The sequence below is a fragment of the Bacillus rossius genome, chromosome 1, assembly GCF_032445375.1.
Source record: "Bacillus rossius redtenbacheri isolate Brsri chromosome 1, Brsri_v3, whole genome shotgun sequence".
NCBI classification, from domain to species: domain Eukaryota; kingdom Metazoa; phylum Arthropoda; class Insecta; order Phasmatodea; family Bacillidae; genus Bacillus; species Bacillus rossius.
In genome coordinates, this window is record NC_086330.1 from 18,604,716 (window position 1) to 18,617,480 (window position 12,765).

At 36.3% G+C, this 12,765-nt stretch overlaps 1 protein-coding gene across 6 annotated transcripts in view; it reads right to left on the bottom strand.

Moving 5' to 3' along the window:
• LOC134532714 (sodium channel protein para) overlaps nt 1–12,765 on the bottom strand; it is a 163,247-nt gene that overhangs the window by 102,764 nt on the left and 47,718 nt on the right. For 3 of the 6 annotated variants that reach the window (XM_063369534.1, XM_063369498.1, XM_063369489.1), the window contains 2 exons: nt 7,340–7,417; nt 2,392–2,544 (listed from right to left, as the gene is read on the bottom strand). In XM_063369534.1, the coding sequence (XP_063225604.1) occupies nt 2,392–2,544; nt 7,340–7,417 (231 nt within the window). The remainder of the gene's footprint in view (nt 1–2,391; nt 2,545–7,339; nt 7,418–12,765) is intronic. The other 3 variants (XM_063369516.1, XM_063369525.1, XM_063369507.1) reach the window with 1 other exon arrangement.

The window sequence follows — 12,765 nt, forward strand, 5'->3', positions numbered from 1 at the left end:
CCCGGGGACACTCACATGAGCGTCGAGGTGGGTGGAGGGCACGAGCGGCTTGCACACCCCTGTTCCCCGGGGGACACTCACATGAGCGTCGAGGTGGGTGGAGAGCACGAGCGGCTTGCACACCCCTGTTCCCCGGGGGACACTCACCTGAGCGTCGAGGTGGGTGGAGAGCACGAGATACTTGCACACTCCTGTTACCCGGGGGACACTCACCTGAGCGACGAGGTAGGTGGAGAGCACGAGATACTTGCACACACCTGTTACCCGGGGGACACTCACCTGAGCGTCGAGGTGGGTGGAGAGCACGAGATACTTGCACACTCCTGTTACCCGGGGGACACTCACCTGAGCGACGAGGTAGGTGGAGAGCACGAGATACTTGCACACTCCTGTTACCCGGGGGACACTCACCTGAGCGTCGAGGTGGGTGGAGAGCACGAGATACTTGCACACTCCTGTTACCCGGGGGACACTCACCTGAGCGACGAGGTAGGTGGAGAGCACGAGATACTTGCACACTCCTGTTACCCGGGGGACACTCACCTGAGCGTCGAGGTGGGTGGAGAGCACGAGATACTTGCACACTCCTGTTACCCGGGGGACACTCACCTGAGCGACGAGGTAGGTGGAGAGCACGAGATACTTGCACACTCCTGTTACCCGGGGGACACTCACCTGAGCGTCGAGGTGGGTGGAGAGCACGAGATACTTGCACACTCCTGTTACCCGGGGGACACTCACCTGAGCGTCGAGGTGGGTGGAGAGCACGAGATACTTGCACACTCCTGTTACCCGGGGGACACTCACATGAGCGTCGAGGTAGGTGGAGAGCACGAGCGGCTTGCACACCCCTGTTCCCCGGGGGACACTCACCTGAGCGTCGAGGTAGGTGGAGAGCACGAGCGGCTTGCACACCCCTGTTCCCCGGGGGACACTCACCTGAGCGGCGAGGTAGGTGGAGAGCACGAGCGGCTTACACACCCCTGTTCCCCGGGGGACACTCACATGAGCGTCGAGGTAGGTGGAGAGCACGAGCGGCTTGCACACCCCTGTTCCCCGGGGGACACTCACCTGAGCGTCGAGGTAGGTGGAGAGCACGAGATACTTGCACACTCCTGTTACCCGGGGTACACTCACATGAGCGTCGAGGTAGGTGGAGAGCACGAGCGGCTTGCACATCCCTGTTCCCCGGGGGACACTCACCTGAGCGTCGAGGTAGGTGGAGAGCACGAGATACTTGCACACTCCTGTTACCCGGGGGACACTCACATGAGCGTCGAGGTAGGTGGAGAGCACGAGCGGCTTGCACACCCCTGTTCCCCGGGGGACACTCACCTGAGCGTCGAGGTAGGTGGAGAGCACGAGATACTTGCACACTCCTGTTACCCGGGGGACACTCACATGAGCGTCGAGGTAGGTGGAGAGCACGAGCGGCTTGCACACCCCTGTTCCCCGGGGGACACTCACCTGAGCGTCGAGGTAGGTGGAGAGCACGAGCGGCTTGCACACCCCTGTTCCCCGGGGGACACTCACCTGAGCGTCGAGGTAGGTGGAGAGCACGAGCGGCTTGCACACCCCTGTTCCCCGGGGGACACTCACCTGAGCGGCGAGGTAGGTGGAGAGCACGAGCGGCTTGCACACCCCTGTTCCCCGGGGGACACTCACCTGAGCGTCGAGGTAGGTGGAGAGCACGAGCGGCTTGCACACCCCTGTTCCCCGGGGGACACTCACCTGAGCGTCGAGGTAGGTGGAGAGCACGAGATACTTGCACACTCCTGTTACCCGGGGTACACTCACATGAGCGTCGAGGTAGGTGGAGAGCACGAGCGGCTTGCACACCCCTGTTCCCCGGGGGACACTCACCTGAGCGTCGAGGTAGGTGGAGAGCACGAGATACTTGCACACTCCTGTTACCCGGGGGACACTCACATGAGCGTCGAGGTAGGTGGAGAGCACGAGCGGCTTGCACACCCCTGTTCCCCGGGGGACACTCACCTGAGCGTCGAGGTAGGTGGAGAGCACGAGATACTTGCACACTCCTGTTACCCGGGGTACACTCACATGTGCGTCGAGGTAGGTGGAGAGCACGAGCGGCTTGCACACCCCTGTTACCCGGGGGACACTCACCTGAGCGGCGAGGTAGGTGGAGAGCACGAGCGGCTTGCACACCCCTGTTCCCCGGGGGACACTCACCTGAGCGGCGAGGTAGGTGGAGAGCACGAGCGGCTTGCACACCCCTGTTCCCCGGGGGACACTCACCTGAGCGTCGAGGTGGGTGGAGAGCACGAGCGGCTTGCACACCCCTGTTCCCCGGGGGACACTCACCTGAGCGTCGAGGTAGGTGGAGAGCACGAGCGGCTTGCACACCCCTGTTCCCCGGGGGACACTCACCTGAGCGTCGAGGTAGGTGGAGAGCACGAGCGGCTTGCGGTCTCCGCCAGGGGTGCCCACGAACCGGCCGCGGCCGTTGCGCAGCGTGAACTGGTGGCTGCCGCGCGACCCGCGCCGCAGGTTGAACGGCGAACCCGGCAGGCTGAGGCTCGTCTGCAATTGGCCAGACCCGCGGCGCCGCCCGCATCAAAGCACTTGTCCGTCGTTCACACCAAGTTTTTTTTCATGCTCGTTGCCATGTAGTTGTGGTTTTTGATGTGTAAACATCTATGCTCTCGGTATACGCGTTTGGTGGGAGTCATTTCGTGGATATGGATCGGGAGTCGATGAACGGGAATGTGTAACCAATATGGAAGACCCCCACGTGTAGCAAAATAAACTCACATATAGTAACTTTCGTAAACACTAGGGGGACATACCAAACGTATTGTTGTGACAAAGGTAACTTTATATTAATGAAAATACCCTGAAACCTATTTGTTAAATTGAAATATTCATAGTAAAATGTAATTTCACGTTTTAAAATTCTTAATAAACCTGGTATTACATTATTAAAATACTTATTCTTCTTAGTTCCCTATAGGCTTAGTAGTAGAGTGGTATAGCGCGCGCTAAATGACCTAAAAGGACATGGTTCAAATCTTATCTCTCCAAAAAAAAAAATTGAAAAATTATAAATTTATTTAATAAACTTAAATCAGCTCCAGAAGTTTAATATTTGTTTGTAGGAACTATTTACCGTTTAATTTCAGTCGTTTAATTAAAAACAAGTACACAAAAATATACTTAGTGCTATAATATGTACTATGAAATGTTTCAGGTTAACATTTTAGTAAAATTACCAGTATGACTTCTAAAGTTTGCGTAAACTGTATAGTATAAAATTTTTAGTGAATTTTATCAAAATGGATAGTATTTTAATGAAAAAATCCTTGTCGAAAATCGGGTTCAAAGCAGGGCATTAGGATTTTTTCAAGTCTTTTTAGCTTATCAAAGCCGTTTCTAATAGTTTAAAGTTTCCTGTTGTTTCGTGCTGCTATCTGCGCGTAATGGCAAGTGGCAAGTAAAGTTTGCCATTCATGCAGTGAATTCTAGCGGCGGGCGCAGAAAGTGCGTGCTTGATTCGTAATCAGAAATTATGTTACTTGAAAATATTTATGTTGCTTTGCATTGTTTTAAAGAATTCTACGTTAAATTTCGTGTCTGAGTTTCTTATTATAAGTTTGTTTGCAACATTAACGACATGAAAACATATGAATTTTTTCGCTACCGATATCAGATGTTTACACATCACTATCTAGTACTGAAAGACTCTCGCAAACACACACACATACACACACATATAATATGTATAGCCAATTACTGATTTATATGAATAAACATACCTAACAAGAACCGCCATAATTGAACCGTATCCATTACTTTGCTGGGATAACGCGGAAAATATAAGTCTGGTGATTTACATGAAGTAATTAGTCAAATTAAAATTACGTTTTGTACATCTGTAGTAAATAATCAAAAACACAACTTGTGACTTGAAAACGTAATAAAATAACATTGCGATTGAGGTCAAGTCTAAAAGTCTAGCGATCCACTTTATAACCAGAGTAAAAAAAAAATCAGTTTTTATGACATGTGGAATCCCTTATCATTCCTCGTGTAATAATTGCAAAATAATTGTGATAAGCTTTATAGACATAACAGAATTAAACTAAAACTGAGCAGAAATGAACATTCTAAAATTTTATCCACAGTAGGCTTAACTAATTTTTATATACACCAACGCCACAATCGTAATAAAAATATGTTTCGTACAAAAATAAAAAAAATTGGTCTTGCTTTCTTTACTTTAGATTTTTATGCTTATCACAGAACATTTATTTTCGTATCAATACATAACTAATTATTTATATATTAGTTTTAAAACCAACATACTTGCCCACAAGAAAAGAGTTGCGTTTAGATTTATATTTATATACTTTTAATTCTAATGTAACATCAACGTGAAATATTTTACCTCAGTTTGGGATTAAAGAAATGTATTCTTTTATTTCATTTAAAGGCAAATATTTTATGACATATATTTCTGTTAAAAGTATTCATAAAAATTTTCCTTGTTATAAGAAAAAATGGCATATATTTACTACAAAAAAAGATTCATTAATTTTAGTTTCATTAAGTAAATTTGATGAGGCGTTTAAAATTTTAAAGGCTTTTTTAATACATATTAAATTGATTATTATGACTACTGCTGCAGGAACTGAAGTACATTGTGATAGCTTAGATATATTTGCACGCGCGCAGAGAAAGTTTAATAATATTGCTAAAACCATCCCGTTATAGGTGAGGTGCTAGTTAATTCGCTGATATTCAGAACGAGAATGTGACAATTCTTCAAACCGTCAGTTTTCTTGGACTAGCTAAATATTAACAAACAGGCCTTATCATATTAGCCGGAGGAACCCAATCATATTCACTACCTAATCTTACTCTCTTTATTTACATTTTTTTTCAATTCATCCATTTGGCATTAAAATCAATTTTATTGCAATCTTCACCTAAATAATAAATGACAATAGTACAATATTAATGAAAATGGCTAAAAAAAATAAGGCTATATGAACTGTGTAACAGTTATTGTTTTATTCGAACTGAAATATTTTCACATGATAAATCTATATAATATTAAAAGACTACTAAAACGAAATTCTGAGAAAAAAAAATATTGAAAAAACTAAACGAGACAAAGTTAAATTTTGAAGAATGGAAATAAATTTAATGAATATGCGACTAATTAGAGAATATAAATTAATGTAAGTGCTAATACCAGTGAGAAGTATGCTTTGAAAAAAAAATATAAAATGACTCTGGTCATCACATATTAGAAATAACAATATGGCTCACACTTGTATTTTTATATTAATTTACCATTCTTTCTAATCTGTTAATCATTGTTTGTGCTTTAACCAATTAAAAATATTTACATATTTTAAATTATTTTGGATCCATTTTTCTCTACTTGTAAATTTTATTTTTACATGTGGAGATTACTAACTAAACAAATTCACTGCAGAAACAGTGCCGGTTTCAGACAATAGAAGATTTTAATGAAAAATTTCTTATGTGCTTATTTTTAATTTGTTTTTATTATTGTGTTAGATTTTTTCATACCATGCTTTGTCCAATATCTGTGTGCAACTTGCACATACAAATTCTAATGAATGCAAAAAAAGTTAACAAAATAAATCAATGGTTTTTTTGTTTGTTTTTTTTTTCATTTTATTCAGTCATTCTGTACTTAGGTTGAGGAATGGTACAAATCGTACTAAACACCCATTCTAAAAACTGAATTTCCACTATGAAAAATAAACGCTAAGGAGCTAAATACTGATAAATTATACATAAAATACATGTATATATATAAGAAAGCACCATTAATTAGATTCTTAAAATTCTCCAAATGCATGCTCATAGTAGAGAGAAAAGGTAACAGGTGTTAGAGAAGAGTATACAGTATAGCCATGCCCGGAATTTTGTGATGAATCATGAAAAAGTGGAATCTACAAGAAAGGAAAGACTCTTGGTGTGAAAATACATAAAGAAGCGCCTAAAGAAAGTTTTAGATTTTCTGAGGTCTAAATATCCCTCGTACGTATTTTTCACTGTTGTTAGGAGTGAGAAAAAGTTTTTCGATGGCTTAGTGTTTATTTTGGAAATATTAGGCTTCTTTATGAACATTTTTTTATTCAATTAAAATTTTGGAGCAAATACATAGGGAAAACGTTTTTTAACTGAGAGAAAATTTTACATGTTAAAAAAATTAACCAAAATAAATACAAAAAATATTCCCAATTTCTGGTAGTCCCTGCATCATTTGAGATCACTACCAAAACGCTTAAATAATTTGGGATGTATCACGAGGGATTTCAGAATTATTAAAAACTATCCAAACAAAGTAGGTATATAAGTTCAATAATTTCAAACATAAATTCCACAAAAGCTGAATTGCTGGGCGTTAAACAATTATCTATCATTACAATAGCTAAGTAAAATGTCTTATTGCGTATCATAACTAAACATATTTTATAAGAAGCCTGCTCTTAATTATTTTATTAGTACACTGTTAACATGTTTCCACTAAAACTATTTTTTAAATAATCACTAATTACAAATATAGCACATCAATTGTTTCATCTATTTCTACTTACAATTTTTTTATAAATATTATCACTAATAAACATATGAAAATATTTATCTATAATGTGACTACAGTAATTTAAATGTGAGTTAAATACACAAAATATTAAAATGATGCATTAAAATGCTTCAAGGAATGGATTATGATATGCAATTTAAAGTTTGTAGAAAAATAATACAACCAGTTCTGAAGCAATACAATACCAAAACAAAATTGACACTTCATGCAATGCATTACGAAGATCAATCAACATCAACTTTCAGATTATCACTGTTGTTTAATAATTTTGGTTAAAACGTTTTTTCAGATATTTAAGTGTTTAATATAAACATATTTGTAGCTCAGTGTAATTACAAGTACATACCAGATGTACTACATTTTAGGTGGCTAATAGTAGGAAAGAAATTTGTTCACAAATGCAGAAACTTTGTTTTAATGATTTTTGACCATGCAAAAAACATACTGTAGGTGTGTTTAAAGGAGTCAAATTCGTAAATATTGTAATTTATAAAGCAGCATGTAGACACACACAAACGTATTTACTTACCCTGTTCGATTAACTGGCCTACAATTTGCGAAATAACAATATATGACAGTTTACATAAAACTAACAAAGCTTTAGATAAACTACCCCATATAATTCAACGAATTGACGGACGTTCAAAAAATGGCACATGACAAGCATAACCACACAACATTGACCACTGATACAAAAGCACGAGGACATCCAACACATACGTAATGACATACCTTCATGAGACTGTCCTGGTAAGCAAAATTAAACTGGCTTTTTGGGGTGGTTATGGGTTCTCTGTACTGACTTCGTACCTTGAGGAAAAAACCAACAAATAAAAATAGAACCATAACCCAAGGCGTGCTCCCTATAATATAACGCATTTTATGCACATACTGGTGATCAAACAAGCAGTAAATTAAGTACCTCTGTGTTTTTTTAAAAATACTTATTTAATCCCATAACACATTTGGAGCATTGCGTACAACGTGTTTATGCCGTAAATAATAAAAAATAATTAAATGAAGTAGTTCAATTAGCTTACACAAAAATAAAATAAAATGTTATTACCATAATTCAGCAAGTGAGAAATTATAGTTGCAAGGATTCTGCAATAAGCAACAATCTTTAAAAAATTGTATAAATTTAAACTATAAATCATATGAAGCACACATGCGTTGTCAACTTATGTACTAAAAAATGGTGTCAAAATCAAGACGTGAGATGAAATTTTACTTTTAGAACTTTCTGTAATAATACGCTAAAGCTTTGTTAACTTACCAAAAATAAACTGCATTTTATAAGCGAGACAGGTTACTAAAATGGTTCACGGATTTTATATTTTTGAGGAAATGCATAGCTCGAGAAAAGTAGGGACTGAAATAATTTTTTTAAGTAAATTTGAAACTGATGTTACTTAACAAATTTTTCAAAATATATATATATTATGACAGACTACAAATATACGATGGTACAGAACTGTAAAGTAAAAATAAGAATAGACGTATAAATTTTAAAACACCAATACACCTAAAAAGGTGTCACCGGATAAATGTCATAGTTTCAGAAGCAGCACTTCGTTAAATCTAAATGTGTCTAGATTTATCGTATGAATATATTGCTTTAAACGTTCCCTTAAATGGATCATTCTTCTATTCTGTCATAAATGTATTATTTTTTTATTTGTTTATTACTAGCTCATAAGCATTCTAAAATCTGTCATAAGATTACACATAATTCTAATATTTGTGTTAGATGGTTCAAAAAAGGCTTAAGTTGTATAAAATATAAGCATAAATTAACAATAAATGGTTTTCTTTTTTTAATTAGTATTATACCATACATTGACAACTACTTGGCAAAAAGGTGCTCAAAACTGTATAAATAAAACTGTGAACTCAAACTGCAAACTAAGATCATGCATGTCGTAAATACAGGCTGAAGTACAGTACAGAGCTGGAAGAAATAGAAAAACCACTTACATGCATGCCACATTGATGTGTAAAATGTCGTAGATGATATACAATCGTGTGTACTTCATTTACATCTCAAAACATATCATGTACGAAAGAAATGTTTTTATCCAAAAATTTAATCATACAAAATTTTACATTCTATCGAGAAATATGTATTAAAAGTCTACATTTCTGTTCTAAATTATTTTCTTTGGTTAAAAGGGAAAACTTTGTAACAAATCCAAATTATTTTATTACCATCTACAGTACAAAGACCAATCCTACAATATATTTAAAAGCCCCTATTCTATCAAAATTACTCGTACTTCCATGAACTCAACTGTGAGTTATTGGTACTGTCATAATCCGAACTGCTTGAAGCACGACAGTCTCATGATACGTTCCCAAATAAAATGGCCCAAAGAATATGACTAAAACTCAAGTTCTATAAACAAGCAAAATTTATTTCTAACTACAAAATTATAGATGATATATGACACCAAATTTAAGACTGAAAAATACATTTAAGTATCAGGTTTTTCAACATGCAAAATCACAAATAAAAGGTTTTGCCGATATACTACTAAACAAACAAAATTATTATTCTAACAACACTTTTACATTTTCAGTATATTTACGTAAAGCGAGAACGAAATAATGAGATTATCTGTGTCAGTGCCATGTGCATTTCAAATGCTTAACGGAATTGGTAAAAAAAATAATATACAATAGTAACAGATCTTCTAAGGCTGGAGCCTACTAATGTGTTCCGACTCAAGTATCCCAGATTATGTTCATGAAGTACTCGATATGTTAATATATGTGAGTTAGCGTTTCTTACAATCTTCCGACACTTGTTGGAGGAAGCAGCTTAATTATGTAATTTAAAATGTTTGTTCCGAGTCACAGCGGGAATGAAACAAGTGTTCCCGTCGATGAAAGACAACAAATATAGGCACCCATTATTCAAGAGTGATGTGATTCAAGGAAAACTCGTTGCCTAACTGTTCGCAAGCCAGACGTAGACGGAAGATAAATAACAGAGAGGCTGAACATGAAGACCCGGTAAAACTTCCTTTCCCACTATTTTTTGGTAGGTTATCAAAATTTAAAATGTTGCTGTTGGATTTTAAAATAAGTATCTTAATATATATAAATAAAATGTTATTTTGTTCCATTAATAACCTTAAATTTCCGAAAGTTCTTCACCGATTTCTTTGAAATTTTGACATAAAGTTGCGTTCGAATATGCGCGTGTTTTATATACCTATGTCATGCCTGCGACAGGTATAAAATGATGGATAAAAATATAGTTAGGTAAAAGAAATATATATATTTATAATGAATGTTTGTGTGTTCGTCTTATGTTTTGTAAAGATAAATATTTAGATAGGAAGATATAGACATAGAGCGATTAAAATATAAACAGATACAGAGAGGGAGATATACAGATGTATAGAGAGATAAAGAAAGTTACAGCGAGCTAGGGATGTATAGATATATAGAGAGATCTATATATATATATATATAGGGAGATATACCGAGATATAGATAGAAACATAGATTCATAGAGAGATTTTATACATAGAGAGAAATATACTGAGTTTTATTGAGGGATATATATTGTTTATGTGTACCTACTTCAAACAAATTCCAAAAAAATGAGGCATAGCAACGCATGCCGTGTATTAGGTAGTATGTATATAAATTATGTGTTTATGTTCATGCGCGTGTATAACTTAAAACATTTTAGGCTTCTCAAATTATTCCTAGATCGTTATGAGTGTCACTCATAAAAACTGAATACAAGCTACCTGTAAATATTAAAACAGAATTTTCCTTAACTGAATAGTAGATCGTGGGAAATAGTATTTAGTAATGTAGTTTTTAAAGAAACAGTGTACTATAATTTTTAACTCAAACTTTAACAAATTTATTGATTTTTTGGCATTTATAAAAAAAGAGCTGCAAGTGTCCTATGTTAGCTATTTTTGTCAAGGCAGTTAAGAAGCCATTCAATACAAATAGTTTCTTTTCTCTGATCGAGTTGTGTTTGAACCTCTAATTTACATAACCGTATAAAAATATGCAGCGTCGATTCCTTTTGCATTATAACAAAATCGGGAAAACAAACCTTAAAAGTAAGTTTGAAAAATAACATGCACTAATGTTTTGTTTGCAAAGTTGCTACAATCAATTCGCTATATATATATATATATATATATATATATATATATATATATATATATATATATATATATATAAATTTAAGTTCCATAACTTCAACAGCATAAATTAACATATGAACAAACAAGAATTTTTTGATGAGAAAAACTATGTGCCATATCCCATATCAGTGGGTATATAAATGGACTCGACAGCCTACATTCACTGTACTGTTGCTAGACCCCAGTATCATTATTTCTAAGATTATTTTCTATATGTCAGTAGCACTTTGAATAACAACTACATATTATTTCTTAAATTTTATTTGCAATCCATGTATATTTTAATTAAATTTTTTAGTACCTGAAAATTTGAAAAGCTATTCAAAAATGTCTTCGGCCAAATATTCCAAACCCATATTGCTCCCATGAGCTGTAATTTACGGTTTAATACCTCACCTCTAATTGCGTCAGTTATCGTAATGGTTTCCACCTGCTGAAAAAACTCAGTCCCGCCACGTAACTTTCCAAATAATAATTTTGTCTAGAGAAAATACGAATTAATGTAATGAGTAAATCACAAATAATACTTACTCCCTTAAAGACGAACTTTCTTCCCTAGATCTGTGTTCATAAAGAGTTTATTTTTCAACATTTGCTTGCTATGATTGCTTGGATATCCCCGTCTACACTTCACACTAGATTTTTGTTTTCCGTATTACTTTTTTTATATATATGTATTGTTTTTTATTTGGTCTAAACTTGTAATGTGACTGCCTATTTTTGTACTGTGTATTTTGGCCGGCGCTTAATAAATGTAATAAATACAAATATCTACCAGCTATCATTCGCACGCACGCATCGTTGAGTTTCAAAATGGCGATAGTGGACGATAATAGCATCGTGTCCTAATATTGCTGAGACATGAACACAGAGAAATTAATGCATTTTTTACTGGGGTTCTAATAAAACGATGGGACACGTGCATGAAACTTGGTGGGAATAATTTTGATAAATCCAAATAGTTTTGTATAGTTTATCTCTTTAAGATATTTGTTGTGTCTTCATGACTTTTCCCACGTATATAGTCACCCGTAAATTTACAATCAAATAGTGTTTTCACTACAACCATTTATGTTCTCTAGTATTATTACACGATGAAATGGCTTTTAAATAACATTTACATACATTTGCGGCCACTGCTATGACTGTAAAGAAAAACTCGCAAGTAAGTGTTAAAAGTACTCAATATGAATATTACTTAATATATCTGAAAAGTGTTTATGTAGATTAGTTTATATCATTTATATATAAAGCCACTTTACGGAGCAGAGTGATTTAATCTTTTTACAAACTATTAACAAAAAAAGTTAAATTTAAGCTATTTTGGCTTTTGAGGTTAAGCCGCTTGGAAGTGTTAGATTGTATCGACTTTTGGCTCTGCATTGCAGCAGACACCTTCAGGGAATAGAGTTAATTTCTCAACAACGACCGTAAAAGCCTGCACTTCACCTTAAAACTTAAATCTATATATTTACTAAAAAAAGATAATTCAAAAATAAATAAATTATTAGTTATAATATAAATCCATACGTATCTTCATTTTATGTCATTGATCTATAATTTACCAAAAAAAACTCTAACGTAGAAATGCCCCCGTGAATAAATATATTTTAAATAATTTGTTAGAAAAATTATAACTTATGTCCTACAACATTTTATAAAGTATTAATTATTAACGACTTTCCTCTCGTTCACAGACAGGTTATACTTCTGCCGCCAGTGCGTGGTGGGGTCCGAAGATTAAATCATTCTTAATTGATTATATATAATTTAAACAACGCTTATAATATAATTCGCTTTGATTATGTTTATAATTACTATTTATAAAACCATAAAGATACAATTATTTTAAATAGTTTTACTTTTAAGGAGATAAGTTGCATGCTATTCGTTTATAACAATTTGGTTTGTCATAAGTTATGTTTATTTAAGACTTATTTCAAGAGTCTCGTACCCACAGAAGGCGTTTAAGTACTGCGG